Source organism: Leuciscus leuciscus (genome assembly GCF_965113295.1).
Source record: "Leuciscus leuciscus genome assembly, contig: SUPER_11_unloc_8, whole genome shotgun sequence".
In the NCBI taxonomy this organism is placed as follows: domain Eukaryota; kingdom Metazoa; phylum Chordata; class Actinopteri; order Cypriniformes; family Leuciscidae; genus Leuciscus; species Leuciscus leuciscus.
Window position 1 is genome coordinate 154,418 of NW_028118539.1, and position 25,583 is coordinate 180,000.

Genomic DNA, 25,583 nt, shown 5'->3' on the forward strand with positions numbered 1-25,583 from the left:
CAAACCAGTTCACTAAATAATTCTCCAACCATTGACAGAACTGGTTAGGGTTAGGGTTAGGGTTAGTCATTGTCACAAGCTATAGGCTTTTAGAAAAATATATGGTTTTGGTAGTTGAATCAGCTGTCCTTCAGTGGTAAATAGGCCAAAATGTACCACCTGTAAAGTTGGTTCCACAATCTACAATATGGGGCTATGTAAACTGTAACCCATATGCTAAAAGCCTGTGCATGTCAGTTCATATGAATTAAGACATGTTCTATCCTCCTGCTTACTTCGGTGCATCATACTGCATACATAGCCCCATATTCTATATTGATGAACTAATTCTCCAATGCATCAATCTCATCCATGCCCTCATCACCTCCAGACTGGACTACTGCAACAGTACTCTCTATGGCAGTATTTACCATGCTCCTGAAGGACCCCCAACACTGCACATTTTCTTTGTCTCCCCAATCAAACAAATTAAATGTATTATTATTATTTAATGCCTCTAGTGCTGCTCTGTATTTGCATATACACTCACCTAAAGGAAGGATTATTAGAAACACCATACTAATACTGTGTTTGACCCCCTTTCACCTTCAGAACTGCCTTAATTCTATGTGGCATTGATTCAACAAGGTGCTGAAAGCATTCTTTAGAAATGTTGGCCCATATTGATAAGATAGCATCTTGCAGTTGATGAACATTTGTGGGATGCACATTCAGGGCACGAAGCTCCCGTTCCACCACATCCCAAAGATGCTCTATTGGGTTGAGATCTGGTGACTGTGGGAGCCATTTTAGTACAGTGAACTCATTGTCATGTTCAAGAAACCAATCTGAAATTATTCAAGCTTTGTGACATGGTGCATTATCCTGCTGGAAGTAGCCATCAGAGGATGGGTACATGGTGGTCATAAAGGGATGGACATGGTCAGAAACAATGCTCAGGTAGGCCGTGGCATTTAAACGATACCCAATTGGCACTAAGGGGGCTAAAGTGTGCCAAGAAAACATCCCCCACACCATTACACCACCACCACCAGCCTGCACAGTGGTAACAAGGCATGATGGATCCATGTTCTCATTCTGTTTACGCCAAATTCTGACTCTACTATCTGAATGTCTCAACAGAAATCGAGACTCATCAGACCAGGCAACATTTTTCCAGTCTTCAACTGTCCAATTTTGGCGAGCTCGTGCAAATTGTAGCCTCTTTTTCTTGTAGTGGAGATGAGTGGTACCCGGTGGGGTCTTCTGCTGTTGTAGCCCATCCGCCTCAAGGTTGCTTCACAAATGCTTTGCTGCATACCTCGGTTGTAACGAGTGGTTATTTTTCCCTTTTCACACCATTCTTTGTAAACCCTAGAAATGGTTGTGCGTGAAAATCCCAGTAACTGAGCAGATTGTGAAATACTCAGACCGGTCCGTCTGACACCAACAACCATGCCACGCTCAAAATTGCTTAAATCACCTTTCTTTCCCATTCTGACATTCAGTTTGGAGTTCAGAAGATTGTCTTGACCAGGACCACACCCCTAAATGCATTGAAGCAACTGCCATGTGATTGGTTGATTAGATAATTGCATTAATGAGAAATTGATCAGGTGTTCCTAATAATCCTTTAGGTGAGTGTACATTTGATGTATGTTTTAAAAATATATTAATTTTTTTGACAATTGGTCAACAAAAGTTCTGAAATCATACATAAACCATTAAAACGTCCATATTTTTGATTGATTATGATATAAAGAGGTGTGCTGTGGTGAAATAAACCTAATTATGCTTATCTTAGGTGCTGTGGGAATTTTGATGCACAAGATATCTTCAACAAAAACCGTTCAGAGAGCATATTTTTGACATGTTGGTCAACAAAAGTTCTGAAATCATACACAAACCATTAAAACATCCATATTTTGATTGATTATTATGATAAAAAGAGGTGTGTTTTGAGATAAACCCAATTTCACTGACCTTACCAGCCGTGGCAAGCTTGATGTACCGGATATACTTGTAACACCTTGTACAGTATATAAGTGTTACACCCATTAATTTATGAAATGTCAGCATGTGGCACATATTTTGATTCAGGGACCTCCAGCTGCTTGTGTGTTGTCAGGAGGCAGAGCATAAGATTGGAAAAATTTTGATTTCTAGAAAGCGCTATTGTCAGTGAATGAGTAAGGTGTGATTTTACTTAGCTCATATATAAACCTTACAAGTCCAGAAAAGTGGAACAACAGTGTAACCCTGACCAGGCTCCTTTTTGCCCAGGCAAAATTAAATGGGAGACCACACATGGATTAAGATACAAAAAATAGTGATTTATTACAGTAAATATATGAGATGAAAAATGAGAAATAAGCAATAATCAGTATAAATGATATGGTATGAAATAAAAGTGTGGCGTAATCAATCATATGGCAAAAAGGCGAACAAAAAGAAAACAATGTGATACAGGAGCGGAATAGCAGCCATAAAAGTCCCTCACACTGCCCAGGCTGCAATCAATCGATTACAGACACCTGCCCGGTAGCTCCTCCCTGAGAGACACAGACACAAACAGAGTAAAGATTAAACATGTCCCTATTCAAACTCTGGAAAACAAATGTAGTATTAATGTTATCTTTACTCAATTTGACAGGTTACATAAATCAAGGGTATTAAAAAAAAAAAATTACCTGCACTCCTCCTCTTCATTTTCACTGGTGTCTGGACTGCTGAAATCACTTTCATTTTCCTCTTCCAGCTCTATAGCAGAGCCCCGAGGACCCAAAACAGCCTTGTATTGAAGATGCACCTCTTTCAACGTATCCGAAACTTCAGATAGACGTCTTCTGCAGAGACAGGAAAGGCCCTTGTTTTGCTTGTCTGTAAGTGAAAAGTGAAAAACATCCAAATTACCATGACATACATTTACATTAATTCATTTAGCAGACGCTTTTAGTTAAACCCACAGTAGGACAACAATATGCAAGTGCTATGACCTTTCTCAGTTTGATCTAACGCAGTACAGAAAAGTTTTTGGGTTTATTTTTTGAAGAGAAGAGTAATGTTAGTATACTAGATCAAGTGCTTTTGAAAAAGATGCATCTTCAGATGTTTCTTAATAGTGGCTACGGACTCAGCAGCTCTGGTTGAGATAGGCAGATCATTCCACCAGCAGGGAAGTCATGGTAAAGGTCTGAGAAAGAGATTTTGAGCCTCTTTAAGATGGCACCACAAGACGTTGTTCGCTTGCAGAGCGCAAGTTTCTGGATGGCACATACCCACCTTGCTTTATAATATTTGTTATAACTCATCAAAATTAGATGGTCAGTGTAATGTTTTTCAACTGCTTTCTAGTAAGATATGTCTGTTGTTAGGTAAAGTTAAAGTATGGTGTCCTTAACACCATTACTTCCTTGTTTGATTGGTATGGTTACAAAGATGAAACTTGCCTTCCTCTGAAGTCTTTCTTTTAAGAGTTGCCTGCAACTTCTGCAACCATGAGCAGTGCTGGGCCATCTCCTGAACAAGTATTGTCCTTTCCTCCTCCAGTCTCATTTTCAGCATGGCTTTGTTGAATTTTTTTTACTTGTCTTCGATTTGTGCTACAACAGAAGTAAAGAAAATGTATAAATAACAATTTTGACTTGAATCTTTACAAAATAAATCAGATGCCTCAGGAAACTCTGCTTACCGCTGCCATGAACCTCCCACGGCCATGTTGGGGATGGGTTGTCTCCTGATAGTGACTGCTCCACTTCATTTAGATCAATTGCCATGGCAGGCTCATGACTGTTATATGTCTCTATGTCTTTCAACAGCAGTCTCTTGCTCTCAGCAATTTTTCTCCGCAGGCGGTGACGGAACTTGCCGCTATCTGTAAAGACAAGCAGAAGGTATAAAAAAATGACCAAAAATACAGTGAGCAATTATCTATAGACAATGTAATTCTACCATTTTGGCGGTATAGAGCCTGCTTCCGCTGCCTCACGTTAAGGTAACGTCCCTCAATGGACTGCTCTAGGGAAGTACCTGTTGTATCTGGAAACACAACACAAAAACACAGGCTTACAGAGATAGTGGCATGCAGTATAGTAAGCAGTAGACAGCTTAAATATCATGATCTATGATCGCCGCCAATGAGGAAGCACAAAGTGAAACATGTTATTGGTTCAAACTTACCACCAGCTGCCCATTTCCTCACATCAGACACCCACACTGCTTCATCAGTGCAAGCCAAGCTTTCTTTAAGCTCCGCTAGACTTGCTGTCTCCTCCTGAAGCCTCTGGCAAGTCTAATTCGACAGTTAAACAATACAGTTACACAAAGCTACACAATAACCACAAATTGAAACCATTTACAGAGAACACACCTTCACATATCTTGCAGACAATGCCCGATGCAGTGTTGTGAATTTTTTGTAGTTCCAGGCCATAGCATGGATTGTAAGCATATCCACACGTGCTGTTGAGAGTAAATGTTGAGTGAAAATCATGCAATAAAGCAATAAAAAAAATTACATTAGAAGAGAGATTCTACAATTACCTCCTTTCGACATGTATTTAGTTGTTAAGGCACAGCGGGAGAGGTAGCTGTTCACCTGTTCAACTTCCTCCCCTGCAGTTGACCCTGCTCCTTCTTGGTTTTTGCCACTCCATGTAATCTAGAAGAAGGCATGTAAGGGATAATGTAATGTCCGCCGATCATATCGGATAATAAGTAACGACAAGGCGAACCGGACCCTGACGCACAGCAGAGGGACTTATTTTCCGATGATAGTTAAACATAATAAACACTGAACATACCTCACACTTAGAGGAATGTGCTGTAGCGTGCATGACGCTTAGGAAAGGCCTGGTTGATGTTAGCCCCTGGAGATCAGGAAGGATGTTTGCTGATTTGTGTAAATATGGCCAGTATTTACACATTACATCCATGGCGATAAACCTTGGCTTTAAACTCATCAACTCCTTGTGCAGATACATGGGGTAGGCAAAGATTTCACCTAGGGATATAAAAATTATTATTGTACATTCTGAAGAGATCATAATGGGAAACTCAACCAAGCAGGGGTATATAAGCTGCATACAAACAACAACAATACAAAGTTACATTTAACAGCAAACAATTTATTATAATCTCACCTCTGAACATATTGAGCGCTTTAAGGAGGAAACCATGCCGACACACCGCAACCTCCATGCCCTCTTCGTCCAACTTGAAGGTCCTCCTAGAAGTCTCCTTCGCTGCTGTCCACGAGGAGCTCCCACATCTGCCTTGTCCAGGTAGCTGTGATGTAAATGAAACACACTATAAACATACTGTATATACTCCTTGTAATTTGAAGCTGAGGGCAGTTTTTTCACCAATGCAAATACAATCTGGACTGTAAAAGCATACTAATTATATTAAGAAATAATTTGAAACCTGCCTGTTTCACAGCTTTATGCAGGACATCAACAAATGTTGACACAGATGTGTCTTCTGCAATAAATGCTCCTTCAAAAAACGAAGAGTCGGAGCTGAGGAAGAAACCAAACAGAACATTAATCTATGCTGAATATTAAATATAAAAAAATCCAGATCAATCTATACTGGAAGAAAAAAATATCACCTTCCGCTTCGGAGAAACCGGTATAGCTTCCTGTTGCCATCCACAGAGATTGCCAGCATGTCTGGGGTGCAAGCAGGGCAGGTGAAAGGTGCACCGCAGGACATGCTGTCTTCCTCAAAAGCACAATATGAAAATTCGAGGAAGCTGCGCTGCAGCGTGTCCCCGCACACTGGTCCTGACTGAAAGATGCATTATATTAAATGTTACTTTGGAGATGTCTACATATGGTAAAGAATTCTATAATATGGTGAATACTTACCCGCCCACCACACTTTGTACGGTGCTCCAGCAGCTTTGCCAAGGCTTGTCTGGACAGTGCCGGAGCGATGACTTTTAGTTCCCTCACACTGCTGAAAAGGTTGAGGGAATACAAAGTGGAAGAGCTGGTGGAAGCTGGCCAGTATCCACTGTTTATGAGGTCCATGAACTCTGGAGCCCACTGCTGCTGGCATGTTTGGCATGCAAACAATGGCTGGTGCATGTCATAACGCCCTTGGGTAATAAGAAAACAAACCCATGAATACCTGAGTTTTTAGAAACAATCAGCTGGCACACCTTAAGACACTTGGGCTACATCTTGAGTAGAATCACACCAGCATAGTTCAAATAAGTATATATTTTTTGGTTTATCATAATGACAAGATGTATTCTGTCGTTTTTTAAAGTACTATTATTTTCATTTTAAAGCAAAGGCAAAAAAAGGGGGAAACAGCTGAATATTCAAAAAAGATCAGAGTTTAGAAATATTACCATTGATGGAAATTAAAATGACTGCTTTGCCAGGTGACACAGTTATGCTGGGGACTTCACAGGGACATTTTTGAGTCACTCTCACCGTTGGCAAAATACAAGCTAGCAAAGGAAAGATAAACACAAAATTAGCCTACTAGATTTATTACATAAGAGTAGGGCTGGGTATCGATTCAGATGTTACAATTCGATTCGATTTCGATTCGCAAGCTCTAATTCGATTCGATTTCGATTCTCGATTCGATTTTCGATTTCGATTCTCGATTCGATTTTTCCAATTTCGATTCTAAATTAATTTTGATTCGACTCACTCAATGAATATTAAATACAAATCCTATATTTATTAAAAAAAGAAAAAGAAAAGAAAAAAAAGTGAACAAGTTTTCAAGTGTTTAATTAATAAAAAGAAATTAAGAGCTACAAACCTGTATATTAAACTCTTTTTATTTTAGGTACACTTGGGTACATTAAAACAGAACCCAACTCTATATTTCAAATGCATACAATGACTAGACAGGATTTTGATGCAAGATGAAAAATTGATGCTGAAAATTGGACAAGTCAGAACAGTCGCATGTCTTGATCAAACAGGTTAACAATCCTCACATAAACCCACATATAAAAACGTTGCATATAATATAATATGTGCCCTTCCTGTCTAACAGCTAGGCCATACAGAAATTGAATAAAATTATCAAACAGTCTGTGTTGCATTAATTATAAATTATATATTGACTAATCAAAGTTACAAAAGTTCTTTATTCAAGAGCAGTGAGTGTTTTTCTCTGTTCTCTTTGTTCTTTGATTAACTTAAATGACAGAGATAATTAGTGGCTACAGTGTACTGTCCCTTTAAGACCAGCCGCTGTTGACAGAGACGCGGAACTCACACGCGGACTCATTCTCTCACGAGGCACAACTCTTCACGTTCGTCATAAGACTGCTCTTATGTTATAAAGATACTCGACAAAAATACATTTTGGCATAATTGTGTGTGTTCTTCGTTCAAGCGCGAAAGATAATTCTATTCTGTGCTGTCTTGTGCGCACGCACGATATCATCGCAAGTTTTTCTGTCACAGTCACGACAGCATTTTGGCAGCATTTTGGTCATATAGCCTAATTGCGTATAGGCTTGTCATAGCGATTGCGATATGATTAAACGTGCAGCACTAATTGAGGTTATTTTATGATTTAGATAAAACTACCATAAAATCTCACAGCATTAGCTATAAAATTGAGTTTGCAAGCCTATGAACAGTGGAGGAAAACTAATACATAAAGATGGAAAAAAATCGATTCTTGGCGTTTGAGAATCGATTTTGAATCGACCACATTTAAAAAAACGATTAATCGAAAAATCGATTTTTTTGCCCAGCCCTACATAAGAGTACAAAAGAGTTTTGCAATTACCTACCTTGGTCGTGTGAGCTGTATCCTCCCTCCCCTCTAACAAAATATTTAGATGGGGGAATAGCTTTAAAAAAGCCCTCAAGGACTGACTCCCTATCGTGGAGTGGCCATCTTCTGTGAGTCTTGCTATCGCAGGTTTCACAGAACCACTGGTCTGGCAGACACTCTCTGCATCTAGGAACGAAATAAATGAACCAATATAGTCATTGAACCAACTCTTTAAAACAGCCCTGACTCCACCATAAACGTGCAGTTTATCCGAAACATGAAGACATCAATTAGTGATGCACTCTAAAAACCTACAAAGTATGAAAGAACATTAATGAGATCTCACCTAACAACTGCAGGCTTGCAGCAATGGCTACAAAATGGTTGGCCAACATCCTGAGTTTGGATGAGGCATTTAAGGTGGAATGGCCTTGCCTCCTTCCATCTTTGTGAGGCTTGCTGCAGCCTGAAAGCCCATGATGATGATGCCCTCTGGATTTCAGGGGAGTCCGACATAGCAGAGAGGCTCTCCATGTTTTTTTCTGCAAAGACAAATATTAATTTAATTGACAAAGGACCATTTCTATGCAGACCCATGATTTCATAAAAATGGGTAAATATATTGCCAATGCTTTCAGTAACATAAATTTCAGAACTTTTCCAAATCAACTTTCCAACAATCTAGGGCCAAATTCAGCATACTTTGAAACATGTATCAGGGTAAATTGTATGAACGTGAAAATTGAGACGTAATTCCATTGGGACAAAATTGAAAATACTAAATGTGTGATTGAAACTACCAAAAAAGTGGTTCAATAATAGGACTCAGGCCATTGTGGACACAATTTGTGGCTTTGATGATTTATAAGCAGTTGATGTGGGTACAACTGACCCTTCGCTAAGCCACGTCCGATACCGCCACAGGCCAATTCATGCCTTAGCAGGCCTTAACTAGGCACGGGAGGTCTGGCAAGCTTTCGAGTTTTAACATTTTATGCCAGAATTTTACATGAATCCAGGATTTGGGTGAACCCTGCTTTCAGAACTGCCTCAGAAAATTACCTAAAAATAATTCAAATGTATTCGACCATATTTTACCAAATTCCACTTGAGGATCAAGACTGGCTGCAGGAAGATCTTCAGTGAGCAGGTAGTTCCCGATCTGGTTGTGTGTAACTACAACAGAGCACACAGAGAAATAAAACCAAGTTAGACCACCAACACAACTTGATTTATTGACATGATGTGTAACCAATTACTATTATTATTATTACCGGTAGCTGAGGCTTTGGGCCGCCCTCCACGCCTCCCCCTTGGCTTGCCAAGCCCTCCACGCCCCCCCCTTGGCTTGCCAAGCCCTCCACGCCTCCCCCTTGGCTTGCCACGCCCTAAACACACCCTTTTTGGGATTGGCGGAGGGGGAACTTGCCTCTGCTCCTCGGATTCTTTCTGGGGGTTGAAGTGAAAATCATGATTAGGCTGTTAAATATATTTTTAACAAAAGATGCAATGGATATGAAAAAAAAAAAAACTCTTATCATAAACTTTATACCCTATATATTTTGAGGTGGAAAAACAATTTCAAGAAAGAATCCTTGATCAATGCATTCAGTTTGGCTGGACCAAGGAGTTCAAAAGTAAAAACCAACTCTATACCCCTTTCATAAAAATGTTTGACAATTGAGAGCAGCTAGATACAATCACAGACTGAATGAGTCTGAGGTACCTAGGCTTATATAATAGTCTACAAGAGTGATTATTATAGCCTAAATATTTCTTCAACCATTAAGGTACAATGGATTTTTTTGTATGTGGTAATACATAGAATAGGACTAGGACCCAATGTAGGCACTCTACTTCATTGCATCTGAAAATTAATTTTAAAAAAAATAAACGCCTAAAAAACACCTACCCTGGCTTCAGTCAGAACATGTTCTAAGCTCATTTCAAGAGCCATCCGTCTCCCCTCCATGTAATTGTCATCTTGACAATCGGTGACACGTGTAGTGGTCATCACAGAAACGAGGGGCAGACAGAAAAAGAAGGACAGACACAGAGATGGACAGACAGAGATAAGAGACACAGACAGAAATGAGAGACAGACCGAAAGACAAACAGTGCACAAATCCAGAGAGGTTGGCGCTTAAAAGGGCCTTTGGTTGTGGTGGTGTAATGATAATCTACTAGTAGGTGGGTAATGTTGGAAGAATCTAAAAACAAAAACAAAAAAACACTTGTTTACGGGGAGGGAGTTAATGGGACAGAGACAATGAAATGACTTAACAATGGATAAAATATAACATTTTTGTGACTGTTATGCACAGAGCTAAATATACCTTTTTTTAATGAGCACTGAAGTGCTCAATTAAAAAACTAAAATGGACTTGGTTCTGTTCACTCTATTTTCTTTAGCGAATTTTTTTCTATTTTCTCTATTATCTTTTATTTCATATTGAAAAATTGTGATTAGCCACAATAGTAGTTATGAATTTGTATAGTTTATTATGGATTTATGTGGGTGTTTATTATATAATTTTGCGTGGATTTTTAACAATGATACGTTAGGCTGTAAAACTAACCAATCTGGCAACACCGTTCTTCATTCTGAACATTTAATGTTGGATAATAATTGTGGCCTAATGTAATACTGAAAATCTTATATTCCCCTATGATTGTAGGCTACCTTACATGATTATATATGCGACAAAAATGAACTTGAATTCAATTAACGTTAGCTAACTTTGCTAGCCTGCAAAAATCGATATTTTGGTGCAGAAAGCTATAAAGTCTTCGATCATTTATCGTCATAAGAATGAAATGGCCACCTTACAAAGTTTCTAAACACAACTTCTTGTCCTAATTCAACAGTTTTTGATGTGTAAATGTAAGAATAGTATCCATCTCTATTAATTAACTCTTCTACTTACCGAGTGGAAAATCGCAATGGACCTTGGGATCGACCCATACGGTGACGTCAGCGTTATTAATTAGAGGATTTAATAATAATAAAAAATACAAATAAAACTGATTAATTGAACACAATCGTAGCATATGATATATATATATATATATATATATTTATTAAAATCAGCAAACCTCCGATAAAAATACGTTTTTATCCAGCATGCTCTAGTTAAAGCAGTCAGCGTCCTAACTTACCTATGACAAGAAAATGCTTAAACTGCTTACTTGCACGCGCCTTGGAGCGTTGTTAAACTCATCTTTTAATGCCGTTTTACCTGCAGTTGAGCGTTGGTTTGGTCAAACTCACCTCTGATTTCCGGTTTACCTGCAGTTGAGTGTTGTTAAAATCACCGCTGAATGCGGTTGCACACCGCTGATTAACGCGCTAAACCTTTGCGCAGAGGGCACTTTGATATCAGATTGTGAGGGTTTTTAAACATCAAAAACCTGTTGGAGGGCCAGATAAAAATGTTCTAGGGGCAGCCATTTGACTCGCCCTGAATATTTTTTTGGGTCGTGCTGACCCAAGACGTCAAATTTCAACGCTGCAGGCCAGGGTTCCAGAAAGAATCGTGCTGTTCCAATTGAAATGCATTAGTTTAAAAAACGTGCTGAAATTACGAAAATAACGGCAGAAAGAATCGTGCTGGATGCACGAAAGATTCATCCAATTGAAATGCATTAGTTTAAAAAACGTGCTGGAGTTACGAAAATAACGAAATAAACGTGTCTCTGCCACGAATAAATAGATTAAATTACGTGACCACTTCACGAACTGCCGTGAGACTGGGTTGACCAGTCACTACTGCAGCGTTAAACAGATTTCAACAAGATTTCAACGTCAAACAAACCAGACAACTCGTTTAAATAGTATTTTTCTACAAACTGTTAGCTAATAATTTTGTCAAGATGGCTACTGTAGTGGCACAGTCTCATTATATATTCGGATTGCGGACAGGAGTGAGGAATAATTTGTTGTATTTTGATGAGCAAACCATCATATTTCCGTGCGGAAACAACTGTGTGCGCTATAACATCAACCAATTTTACATTTTCAACTAGCAGAATAGTACAGAATCATATTAGCAAGGCTCCTCAGCTCCACTCCCGCCCCGCCTCTTTGCCTATTTTCTGTTATCCGGGAGTGACGCAAGGCCAAGATGGCGACGGCCGGCTCCGCCTACTTTAGGCTTCAAAAATGCTCTTCAGAAACCTACGGGTGACGTCACGGACACTACGTCCATATTTTTTTTACAGTCTATGGTTATCACACGCGCAACAACTTAAAAGATTTGAACGACACGTTTAATTCATCTATCTGTAAATATCTTGATATTGATTAAACTTGCTCATTTTGTGGTCTTTTTGAAGAAACTGCTGCCCATTTATTTTGTGAACACATTTATGGTTTGATTTAAAGGTATAGCGGAGGATCTTTCCAAATTTTAGATAAGACCCGCCCTCTCCACTTTTTGAAAAGTTTGATTGATTCACCAGAATGATTGACAATTAGGAGGACCAATAGTTTAGACTACCCACCAGGAAGTAAAACATCCTCTGCTATACCTTTAAGTTATATTTAACCCTACTAATGTGACCCACCGTTATATCCTTAAAGGGATAGTTCACTTTGAAATTAAATGTTGGTATGTTTTAGCTTACCTCAAGGGCATCCAAGACGTAGGTGTCTTTTTTTCCGCAGTAGTTTCAATTTTGATATTTTTAGGTCAAACGGTTTCGCAGTAGCCAAGGCGACATCTAGTGTATATATCTATACCCGCCCGCGCTCTCAGATCACTTGGACGTGGCTGAGTTCAAGAGGTAAAAACGATATAAAAACTGTTCGTTTTCTCACACAAACCGCTCGTTTCGTGTCTTAGGCCATCAATGTGTACTTTCGATGGGGAATTGTTTAATTTGGACGACGGGGAATTGTTTTAATTTGGACTCTGTGCATGCTGTTTGAGACAAGTGACCATCGACCTGCATTATATGACTAACAGACAAGAACGGTTTGACCTAAAAATATCAAAATTGAAACTACTGCGGAAAAAAAGACACCTACATCTTGGATGCCCTTGAGGTAAGCTAAAACATACCAAAATTTAATTTCAAAGTGAACTATCCCTTTAACGATATTATTTATTTTTATTACGAAATCCCAAAATTGTCATCTCTTGAATATGTTGTTAATTTCTTTATTTTATATCCAAACATTTTCATCCACAAGCAAAAGTGGCTTATTGCTTTGTTTTCCTCTTTTTCTTGTTGAATTTAACTCTCGTTTCATCCCTCAGGCCTGGGCCTATAACTAACAAAAAAATGATTTTTTTTAAATGTATTATAATGAATTATTTAAGAAAATATATATTAAGATATTCAATCTTGTAGATTCTTTTTTCCTGTGTAAAAAATCTCATATTATGTATGCAAACCCATGATTGATATATATATATACCTCATAACATAGTAACTCAACAGCCCTACCTAGAACGGTTTTCCTCACTGTAAACCCGGATAAGTAGAATCTACTTAAAAAAAACAAGGTAACTCGTTGCCTTACATTTTTTAAGTAATGAAGCATTAGTTGAATAAGACAAGTGGACTACGTTCAATGTACTTAAGCCCATAATGGAATGGAATAGAACATTTAAGTTGAATGTACTTATAACCGAGTTACAGTAACTGAAGATACTTAGTTTAAACAATCATTCCCCACCCATTTATTTAACTCAGCTTGTTAAGTAAGCATTACTCCATTACCAATTCAACTAAATTATATATTCTAATGGGCCCAACTTAACTTTTAGTTCCTGAAGCTCAAAATATCTTTCAATCAATAGAGCCATGTAAAATACACACATACAACTGCAACATTACACTGATCCAATTATATTTTTATTGAACATGTCTTTTTTTTAGCAACAAAAGAAACAATGCCATGGCCTAATAGGCTTCTAGTGTGTAGTTTCCTCACATACTGTATTTTTACAGCACTAGTACAGTAAAAAGCATTTACAGTACTCCACTGTAATTACCAAATACAGTATAACCCACATACTTTTACAATATTAAACTTGTCTACAGCAATAAATTGTATTTTACAGGGAATGCTGCTTTTATAATTACATAATTAAAATATTATACGTTAAGGTTTCATAAGAGTAGCCACACTAGGAAAAAGAAAACAACATTTGGTTAAAAGCAAAGATCAGAAAATTGCCTTCTGTGAACATGTTGGCTGAATTTTTTTAAACATAAAATGCAATTTTAACACTTTAACAACAAACAGGTATAACTAAGCGCTTAATTAAAGGGATAGTTCACCCAAAAATTTTTAATTAGCACATGATTTACTCACCCTCAAGTCATCCTAGGTCTAGATGACATTCTTCTTTCAGACGAATACAATCGGAGTTATTTAAAAAAATGTCCTGGCTCTTCCAAGCTTTATAATGGCAGTGAAGTGCTGTTTCTGTTTTGAAGTCCATAAAAGTGCAAACGAAATCCCATTCAAAGTCTGCAAGTTTTCGCAGAAGTGAGGAAACCTGTAGGCTTACAGTGGTGTTCTTTTTTTTTGCATAACTTGGCCAGTTTTCTTTGAAGTTACTTGTCCTTTCTTTGTTTTTGATCCACGTTCAGGATTGATGTCAAGAAAGCGTCTAAAAGGCAGAAAAGAAAGAGAAAAAAAACAATGAAATATTATGGACTGAGTTTATATATTTTGACAGAGAGAGACAGCACAAAAGACGTGTAAATAAAAACCAGATATCGGTTTTAACGACTAATTTGTTTGGATAAAACTAAACAACATGAAAAAAAAAATGCAATGTTGGATGTTGTGATCAATAACTGATATTTCTTCTGCCCTGGTTAAAATACATCAACTCAATGTGTCTGTTTACAAGCGCACTGTCAACTAACTAAACTTTTGGAAGTGGGGTTGCCAGATTTAAAGTTTATTCTACAACTTTTGTCTACTCATCACCCAGCTCATTAACAATATCATCCCCTCATCAGGTCCCATCAGAGTATCAGTGGAAAGGCAGTCATAGACTCTCAGTTTATATAGAGCACACATTGCCAGAATCCAGCCCAAACCTTTGTGACAGAAATAATTTAACTTAATTGCAAGCCTTGCAATGTGAATTGCATACATGACTACATGATAATGTTAAACATGACATTTACCAGACTAAAATGCATGTTTGCACCCAAAAATGAAAATTCTGTCATTATTACTCACCCTCAAGACTTTCGTTCATCTTCGGGACACAAATTAAGATATTTTTAATGAAATCTGAGAGGTTTCTGTCCCTCCATTGACATCAATGTCATTGCAACTGTCAAAGCCCAGAAAGGTAGTAAAAACATCAGTAAATAGTATAACAACGTTGGTTCAACCTTAACCCTGGAGAACCCAAGAACACTTTTCTTCTTTGGAAAATTATGAACTATGCATTAAATTACTTCTATAAGTTCACTGAACACCAAAATATAGGATTAGGGCCAAATTTGACCCATGGGCTTTAGGTATATCATTTCACAGAATAACAATAACAAACACCGTCAATGCAAACTATTTTAAATTTAGGAAAATAATCAGTCAACCACACAGCTACATTTAACAATGTTTTTTTGTTGTTTTTTTTGCTTTATTTGTTGCATGTTAGAACTGGATATCAAATGTACAAACACTTTGGCCAATGGAAACAAGAACACAAGGCCAAAATCACGACTGAAAAAAACTAACACCATGGGTCTTTGCTTATCCAAAAATCTGTTCTGCTAGAGAGAGGAACTCACACTATCATCAGCTTCAAGTTGCTCCAATACTTGTGTTACAGTGACCTTTCTCTGCTGCTTTCCCTGTCCTGAAAAGGGAGTGGCCATACTCCCTGAAAAGATATACTACTTTATTTATTTCAAGGCTTTAGCCAAACACAGGACTGTCACCATTCTCCATAAAAGTCACTCAAAGAACCAAAGGGTCATTTTTGACCCAACATGTTTTTAACCCATACACCCAGAGGGTCATTTTTGGCCCATCGTTTTTTGAACTAGCTCAGAGTTGCTAATTTATCCAAAAATAATATAAAACATACTTCTAGGCATTCTGCAAGCTAATACTAAATAGATGAACAAAAAATACACAATTTTACCATCCGCTGGTTTGCTGAGAAGACGATTTTGTTTGGCTAGGTTTCCAGCTCAACAAAACAGCATGTGGTCAGCCATCATATTACCACCACTCTTGCACTTGTGAGTTCAATATTCATCCACTAGGTGTCTCTATGCAGGGGCCAGAAGTGGCACTCTGGGCTTTTGAAGTAAAATTTGACCATTTTTTTTTTTTGGGGTAGCAGCAATTAACAGGGGTCAAATTTGACCCCGTGGTTTTGTGCGCAAAATAACCCCAAAATAACAACATTGTTGAATAATCTCTTCTTTTCCATGTCATTCTCCTACACTGTTGACGTAGTGTAAACAGTGCAGCGCTTATGGATTGTACATCAGAGCGTAGGCTCACTATTGGCTAGCTCCTGGGTCATCACACACGACCAGAGTCGGCCAATAATAAGCCTACGTTCTGACGTAGAACCCAGAAGCACTGCACTGGCTTTTTTTCAAGGCTTGCACCTTGAAATCTATAACAGGCAAGGGCGTAGGTTTGGCCTCAGCTTTGGTGGGGACATCCCCCTCCCCCTCCCCCTGGAATGAGTTTTCTATATGTAATTAAATAATGAACAAATGAATAAAATACACACGTATCATAGTATGCATTCAACACAACAAATCCATTATTATTATCTATTATTATTATTATTATCCATGATTACAGTATTCCATTAATACTAAAATTGTATCTACTATTCTATATCAAATTCTATTGATATATTCTATTCTTAAATATTAAATTCTTAGGCTACACTCACTCACAAATACATTACATAAATAGAATGTAGAAACGAAAAATGTCTCAGATCCACTGTTTATGTTGACTGCAAGATTCTAAGTTAAGGTCAGCTAATTAACATTCAGTGACTTGCTAACGTAGCATTCTATCATGATAGCGTGACTTCTATGAGTCTATCAGTGCTGCACAGCCTAATCAATACTCTTAACCTTAGTTGAAAGATTGCTGCTGCTAGGTTTAACTGTAACAACATGGTAACACATACTATCACCAATCAATACAATTTTCCACAGTAGAATCTGCATTTGAAAGCCTGGTCAGTCACTACTACTGCTAGTTTATTTGTGTGGCTAGTTATTTTGCCTACTTACACTCTGCTTTATGAAAAAGCTTCGTATGTCCCCTTTCTTCTTCTTGGGTGGCATAGCTGATCTATCTACAAAGTACAAAAAGTGGCAAAAAACGGAATATTAAAATGTTTTACTCTGGCCTTTGTATGTGGCAGAGAGACAGCCCTGGTAACTTACCGTCGGCGTCGTCGACGCGCGCGCGCGCACACACACACACACACACCACCCGCTCGCTGCCAGTGCAAGCACAAAAGTAGTCCCGGCCCGCGCGTGTAGCCTGTCAGATACACCGCCGCCAATCAAATTACGGCGTTTCTTGTACTGTCGTTGTTTTGGCCGTTGGAATCGATCCAAATAGCAGCGCAAAGATCCAAATAGCAGTTCAAAGGAGCTTGCCAAATATTGGTGGGGACAAATTTGTCATCTCAAAATATTGATTGGGACTAGTACCTAGCGTCCCCCCCTAAACCTACGCCCATGATAACAGGGTTTGCGTTCTCGAGCCACCAGGCACTGTTTTGTGTAGATGAGTGGGCCGGAGAGCGTTAAAGGATAACTCTTGCCAAAATGCAACCTCTTTTTGTTAATCTACCCGAGGCAAACTTTCGTTTAAAAGCATAATTAGGATGGAAACGTCACTTTTAAGTTTGACCGTATTTTCGTTTTCGGTCAAATTGCCTTTTGAATGGGAGTGCTTGGGGCACGACTATGATAGCATCAAAAATCGCTATTTTTAAAACACTAAGAAGGCTCGACACAACATGAAACTTTGCTCTCAGTATCACCAGGGGCTCTACACATGAACTCCAGCATGGAGAACATTGTTTGTGTACACAGAGTTTACTAAAAAGAAAGATTTTGAACAACTCACTGAAGCTGTGTCCGCCGGCATTTTGACGGTCAAAAATAGTCGATCTGATAAATTTATTCTAGAGCTGCTGTAAAGCCTAAACAATCTATGTTACTGTACTTTCCTATTATCACTGTAAAGCTGCTTTGAAACAATCTATATTGTTAAAAGCGCTAAGGTGACTTGACACTGTTTACACTACGTCAACAGCGTAGGAGAATGACATGAAAGAGTAGAGATTGTTGAATAATGTCGTTATTTTGTTTTTGTGCACAAAAGGAATTCTCATCGCTTCATAATATTAAGATTGCACCACTGTAGTTACATGGATTATATAAACGATGTTTTGACTACCTTGAAAGTTGCAAAGACGTTGCTGTCTATGGGTGGTTCAGAAACCTCTCAGATTTCATCAAAAATATCTTATCTTTGTGTTCTGAAGATTAACAAAGGTCTTACAGGTTTGGAACGACATGAGGGTGAGTAATTAATGACAGAATTTTCACTAATCATTTAACTGAAAACAACTTGCACTGACATATCTTAAAATATGTGACTGCCACTGTTTTGTCTCGAGATGCACACCAGTAATGTTTTTTTTTTTTTATTAGACATTTTTATAAAAGCTGCTTAAATACCCTAATTTGATTAAGGCCTAGACCCGGCTTAAGCTAAGCCCAGTATGGAAACCATGGCCATATTGTTTATACCAGTAGTCAGCTATTTATATATTATTATATTTATAATATTTATATGAATGGCAAATATGCTAATGACTAACCTCTGAACAAACTCAAGGTGCTGCCTCTTCCTGGTACTGCAAGCTGAACTCATAGGAGGAGGCAAACAGCGCTGCCAGGCCAGTGATGAAGATGCTGTGATCCTTTCACACACACCTTGACCTTCCAAACGTAATGTCCACTACTGGTCGCTTAGAGATTGACCTGTAATTAAATTTTTTTTTTTTTAAATGTATGAATAAATAAATAATATTAATAATTAAAATAACTATTGTGGGTTTCACTGTGGTTCGATGTAGTTGTCTATTCATAGCTCTATTAATAAAAATTTTCACCTAAACATTAAAATTGATTAGGGTTAGAATGTTAAAACGCACTGGCATATTATTTTGCTTGTTTTAAGCATAAACTCACTTAATTTTGACTTATTCTTTCAGAAAACAATCCAATTTTAACTTGTCTATTAAATGCTTCTTCATAAGAATTTTAGATATCTGGACTGGAAACAAGAAAAAAACACTAATTAAGAAAAACATATTTTGCAGTGGGGTGAGTAAATGATGGCTTTTCATTTTAGGTTAAAACTACCCAATGTTTACATACCAAGCAACATAAAGTGTGGACTCCACTGGCAAATGTAGATTGCAGGACATCAGCGTTGCAAATTCCTGAAACAATTTTTTAAAAGGACAGCACAACCATGATCAACAGAACCAAAACATAAAACATTACAGATTAATGAGATTTGTTGAATAATCTCTACTCATCTGCTTTAAGGATAACACCGTCTAACTTCTCTTTGAATGGTGGGAGTAGTTGTAGGACCATGGCATGGCAATCAGGAATACTAGCCTACATTTAAAAACAACATTAGGAACATGGATTTTCTTGTGCTAGCAAAATTCTGACAACGATTCAAAAGCACGATCACAGAACTGACAATTTTTTTTTTTTTTTACCACACAGATAGACTAACGTTATAACTGTGTAACACTACTTAAAAGCACTTACATTAGCACTGGACCGTCATCAGCTTCAAGGTGCTGGATACTGAAGGAGAGGTTTGATCAGGTTGGTCTGAAAACACTGCTGTGGTGGACCAGTATCCTGAATTTAAACCAAAGGTCACTGAAGGTGCAGCTGAACATGTTTAAGCTCCAAAACACATACCCAACCAGTTCAGAGGCCGCAACTATTCTGAGGAATCAGTTGCCTGAACTTCGTGGCCTTTTCAACCAAGTAGAAGCACTTGTACGACTTCTTGTGGTTGTTCCTGCCTCTGCTGAAGAGGAGAGGAGCTTCGGTGCTCCGAGGAGGTTGAAGACCTGGCTGAGAAGCACAATGTTGCATATTCACATTGTATCAGTCTATCACATTCACAAAGTAATACTGGATAAAGTCAGAAAGGAAAACATTTGCCAGGAGTTTATCCTGGTGAATAAGTACAGGAAGCAAGTGTTTTGTTCTTTCGTGTGAGAAGACGAGACAGGACAGTATAGAAGGGTGGATAGTTAGGATACATGGAGAGATGTGATTGAAAGGATAGATGGAGGGCAAGGAAAAATGTTCTTTATATTAAAGTTAAATGTTTGTTTTTATGTTTGTGAGATAGTGTGACAATCTTGCAGCTTGTGTCCCAAATAAGTAGTGCATCTATTGTGTTATCAATTTTCCCATACTTTTGGATTACAGAAGTAATGATTACAGATCGTTTTATATTTTCAGGTACAGCGGTTCGTTTTAAATAAGTTTATTTAACAGATTTTATTCACACACAAATTGGATTCAAATAAAACATTTGGAGTTGGCTAAATTAGTAATGTAAACAGAGCACAAACAATTAGCCTAAGTATATGAACTTATTTTAACTAAGTTAACAGTGCATAATTGTTTACAGTGCAGCATGAAAGTTCTTTGATTCTTTATTTTCTCCTCATTAATTCCACACAGCTTCAATAAAGGTTCAGCACATAAGCACAAATGAGTACACTGGTGTTTTCATGGGTGTGTGGTCTAAAGCAACGCATATAATAATATAAATCAATATATAACATAACAGAAACACAATTCAATAGGCTAACTAAACAGATGCATACAATGAGATGTAGCAGAAACACTTTCATGAACAATAAGCAACATCATTTGAATACATGAACACAAATCAATCACTACTTCTATGTAAAGCTTCCTTAAACAAGGAATATCAACCAACATAATAAATTGACTTCATCAAACAGTTAACATGAGCTGAAGTACATAAATCAAGTTGGTACTATACGCACACATCAAACGTGAGGAAAGCATGCATGAGTCTGTTTGCTACACTCACTCACTCCATGCGGACTGGTGTTTTCTATCGACGCTAATACTGAACGCCCCCTGCTGGAGATTGGCGGAGCAGCGTCTTAACGTGCTTTGACAGCGCGCTGTTTTTAGCTCAAATTTGAGTCTTGATGTGTTCCTGGACTCAAAAAACTGTAGCATATAAATTGCAATGAATTAATTAATTAACCTTTATGTATCCAGGCAAGTCACTTAAGAACAATATCTTATTTTCGACAACAGCCTGGCAGGAGAGATCTCCTGAAATTCGAACAAACATGATGAACAATGAATTATGATATATTTTAAAATATGTGATATGTGTATTTTTAATTGAATCGACACACTACCTTTGATCATTGAAAAAAAAAGTTTAGAAATTGTTTGGTTTGATTTCTTCCTGCCGTCGACTACTCAATGAAAGAACCATATTTGTATCGAGAGCATCGGTTCCCGAGCAGACTGTGGAACATCTACGTTTACACTAGTAGTGCATTTTCGTTTTAAAACGCATACATTTATTTAGCTACGGTTAAGCCTGCCGTTAGACTATTTAGACCCGTCAGTCAAGTCCGAAGCAAGACACGCAAGTGACATATTGCGTTATGGCAACGAAGTCTCAGACTGACAGATACATAAAAATAAAGGTGAATTTAGGCTACTTTAGTTTTGAACGTACGTTATCATGTTAATTATAATCAAATTGATTTTGTTTTATTGACCACAATATTATCACTGATATTTGTTTGAGATGGGCACATTTGATTAATTTTGGGGGGAAAATTAATGCACAGCAAGCCGTGGATTTTCCCTTACATATAAGTTTATAAAGATATACATTTTCTGTCAAAACAATAGCAGTTATCTTTGCAAGTTTCATTCGAAAAAAAACATTCTAAAAAATCCCTTGGCAACCGGCCGACGCGCGTCACTACTCGTGACGTCACAGGCAGAGTCGCCCATAGAACTCTTCTCTGGTTTTCTAGCAGTTCAGTTGATTTCTGGTCTGTAGTACAAGCGATCTGACTAGTATTTCTGTTACATCTGTGGTGAAAAATTGCTCTAATTGTTTTATATCTCTCGATCTGTGTTATATCTCATGATTTTTAGTATTTCATTTCGATCTGTGCAATTTACGTTCAGTGAACTTGTGATAAGTTAGTGACAGAACATCAGACAGACATCTGGAGCAATGGGTCAGTGCAAATCTCACAGTTACATTGTAAAGGAAGATGCTGCTGCATCTGTGTCGCCAAGGCCTGTCCCGGAGAAAGTAGAGAAGAAGAAGAAAGGGAAGTTCCTTAGATGGGTTTTGTCTCGGAAATCCAAGAACACTTCCACCGAAGCCCAACAGAGTCAGTGCAGAAATGACAGCAGCCAACAGCCTGAGAGATGCTCTGATGTGGAAGCTGAACACAACAGCGACACTGAACACAACTCAGTGTACAGCAGGCACAGCTGTGTGTCTTCTCCCACCAGTGTGCCGGATGGTGATAAAGACATTACCAGGCAAGAGCAAAGTGGCATCATCTCACACAACAGCAGTCCTTCTCTGCCTGTGCCATCTATGACTGAGGAGAACATCAACTCAGCTTCGACATCGGATGACATTTCTTGGAAGAATGAGGATGAAATTATCCATATAAGTTCAAAGGGAAAGACAGGTCAGTTTATATAACAAGCCCCAACATGACTCATAAAATGTGCAAAAAGTACCTACATTTTAACATGTTTTTCTGGACATTGTCTTTATTATCCAAATGAAAATGTGAACTGAGGATGGATTTTGGTTGTGTGAGGCACCACAATAATGTGTCCATTCTACAGCTATTTTTTATGTGAATTTTTTATGGTTTTTTGTGGTTTATACTGTAAATTTTGTATGTCCCTCTTTTTTTTTAACAGGGGAAGTCTTGCAGCACTATGAAACTATGAAAATGCTGGGTAGAGGATCATATGGATGCGTCTACGACGGGATCCGTTTGTCTGATTCAAGAAAGGTAGTTTTTTTGCACTCTTGGAAGTTGGAATTTAAATTCATTAAAAGTTACATCAAGGTTAATTACTGGAATCATGTGACCTCTGCACATATAGTTAATTAATTGTAAAACATTCTTACAAAAAAATTCTTATTTTTTCTTTCCCTTGGAGAACAGGTGGCAATCAAACATGTGCTGAAGACAGAAGCCATGGAAAATGTCCGTATTGTAAGTAGGCAATTCCTCTCTTCGTTTTATTACTCTCAGAGTACACAGTCACATTAATAATAGGACATTTTAACAAAATTTTGCAGTCACAAAAGGACCATTGTCAATAGCGTATGAACTTCCGAACCAAGCAGCTTTCTGTTAGTCAGCACAGTTCATTCGCGTGACTTTACCCTCACGCAAAAATTCCCATTAAAATGACAAAATTTTGCCCTGAAAATTTTTGCCGGTCGACAGTAAAAGTGACCGAAACTTTAGTAACTATTTCCAGTATTTCAATTACTTAACTCTTCAAACCTATACTTACCCAAATGCAGGACATAATTCTGTAGTAATTCATTTAAATTAAACCATGTCCCCTAATTATCTCACTTTTGTATAACTATTATCTCTCCTGTAGGGTCTATTCGGCAAATCCCCTCCAAATGAGGTCGCTATGATGGCTCTTATGAACAAAAATCCCAGTGTTCCTCAAATAATAAAGCTGCTGGACTGGTACGAGACACCAGAGGAATATCTACTGGTCTTAGAGCGGCCCACGCCATGTGTAGATATGAGGATATTTTTACTGCAAAATGGTGGCATCCTCAAGGAATCGACGGCACGAGCTGTGATGCGTCAGGTTGTCACTGCTGCAAGAATATGCAGTGAGAGGGGCGTCTTCCACAGCGACATCAAGCTGGAAAACCTGCTCATCAACCCAAACACCTTGCAGGTCAAATTAATAGACTTCGGTTGTAGCAAACGCTTGAAGAAGTCTTCTTATTCGAAATTCAGTGGTACGTATTATTCCACAAATCTATGGTGAATAAATCGACAAAAAGCTATGGAAATACAAATTCATTGCAATGGACGAAATCTTGTTCTTTCTTCCAGGCACAAGAGATTATGCTCCCCCTGAGTGGGTCAGGCATGGAAAGTATCATGGCAAGCCTGCAACAGTGTATTGTTTAGGCGTACTGATGTTCAAGATGCTGTCTGGGAAGTATCCTGGCGAGTACCGGTACCTCCCTCAGATGTTTGGTGAGCCCTCCTACACAGAAGACATTTCCAAAGGTGAGAGCATGTGGACGGGTCATACAGGAACTTTTATTACTGCTTAAAATAATGTGAGCAGTTACACAAAGTATAACACTTACAATAATAACCGGACATCTCTCCCCTCTTCACAGAATGCAGGGATCTGATCCATTCATGCATGGAAAGTAATCCAGCCAAGCGGATTAATATGGAAAAGATCCTCCTCCACGACTGGTTCCAGGTATCGATCCTCACCTAAAAATGTTTGGAAATAAGATACCGTCATGAGAGGAAGAACGAGAAACAAAAGAAACCCAGAGAGTAGGTAAAGAAAAAACCTCATGTGCCTAAAAGAAAAAAGGTAAGGAAAGGAAGTATATGTAAGCGCTTTGAGGTCTCAGAAAAAGCGCTATATAAATGTAACGAATTATTATATATATATATATATATTATATATATATATATATATATATATATATATATATATCCATATATGCAATCACAGGTCAAAGCACAGCTTACATGCACTATTGGTTGACGATGAGACGCTATAGTCGCAGGATAAAACACCGCTCTTCCGTTCCGATAACAACATTAAACAGGTTCTCCCCACTCAGTGAATCACCCACTGAGAATCCTGTTGATTGTGCCCTAGTTATTGGTGATTCTATTACACAGAACATGAAAATAGAGACACCAGCCACCATAGTCACATGTTTGCCGGGAGCCAGAGCGCCTGACATCAAAGCAAATTTAAAAGTGCTGCTGGCTAATGCTAATCGTAAATTCTCTAAGATTATTATTCACGTCGACACAAATGATGTTTGACTCCGCCAGTCGGAGATCACCAAAATTAATATTAAAGAGGTGTGTGAACTTTCCAGTACTATGTCAGGCACTGTAATTTGCTCTGGCCCCCTTCCTGTTCGCAGGAGTGATGAGATAGTTAGTAGATTGTGTTCACTCAATGGCAAAATAATATAGAATTCATAGACAATTGGAAAAGTTTTTGGGGCAGACCTGACCTGTTGAAAAGAGATGGTATTCATCCCTCCTGGGATGGTGCTGCTCTTCTCTCCAGTAATTTGGCTCATAGTCTTAGAGATAAAACATGACAATCTGCGGCTGGTTTCACAAAGATAGACTTTGACTATGGCTTAGATATAGTAGATAGTCAGACTTCAGATAGACATCTAAATCAGACCGTTGCACAAAGCACTTAAGACTCTGACTATCTTAAGTAGGACTACACTGCAATGCATTCTGGGTAAAATAAGACATTTTCAAAACAAAAAACATGGCGGATCGAGTAAGCGCATTCAACCGCTCAGTGCAGTTTACCCCAGCGGAAAATATGTGTTTGTTGGAGTATAACAGTTACAAGGACATTTTACTTGAAATTTAGCGGAGAATGTAGTAACAAGAAGAAATGTTTAATTTGGAAAAAGATTGCTTCGACAGTTAAAGGGATAG

At 38.2% G+C, this 25,583-nt stretch overlaps 3 protein-coding genes across 3 annotated transcripts in view; 1 reads left to right on the forward strand and 2 right to left on the reverse strand.

Annotated features, from left to right (window-relative positions):
- The window catches only part of LOC309510281 (NACHT, LRR and PYD domains-containing protein 3-like), a 359,584-nt gene that overhangs the window by 122,757 nt on the left and 211,244 nt on the right, over positions 1-25,583 (forward strand). The gene's annotated exons all lie outside the window — the stretch shown is intronic.
- LOC309510279 (uncharacterized protein) lies at positions 2,409-3,544 on the reverse strand. The gene is made up of 3 exons (XM_082191283.1): positions 3,429-3,544; positions 2,670-2,859; positions 2,409-2,531 (listed from the first exon to the last, which is right to left on the reverse strand). The coding sequence occupies exons 1-3, from the start codon at positions 3,541-3,543 to the stop codon at positions 2,504-2,506; spliced, it is 333 nt and encodes a 110-aa protein (XP_082047409.1). The 5' UTR covers position 3,544; the 3' UTR covers positions 2,409-2,503.
- On the reverse strand, positions 3,562-6,438 carry LOC309510288 (uncharacterized protein; the record flags this gene model as incomplete). Its single annotated transcript, XM_082191286.1, has 12 exons — positions 6,341-6,438; positions 5,850-6,082; positions 5,591-5,769; positions 5,408-5,498; positions 5,121-5,265; positions 4,782-4,981; positions 4,522-4,639; positions 4,349-4,440; positions 4,159-4,270; positions 3,931-4,017; positions 3,671-3,853; positions 3,562-3,581 (listed from the first exon to the last, which is right to left on the reverse strand). The coding sequence occupies exons 2-12, from the start codon at positions 6,069-6,071 to the stop codon at positions 3,562-3,564; spliced, it is 1,449 nt and encodes a 482-aa protein (XP_082047412.1). The 5' UTR covers positions 6,072-6,082; positions 6,341-6,438.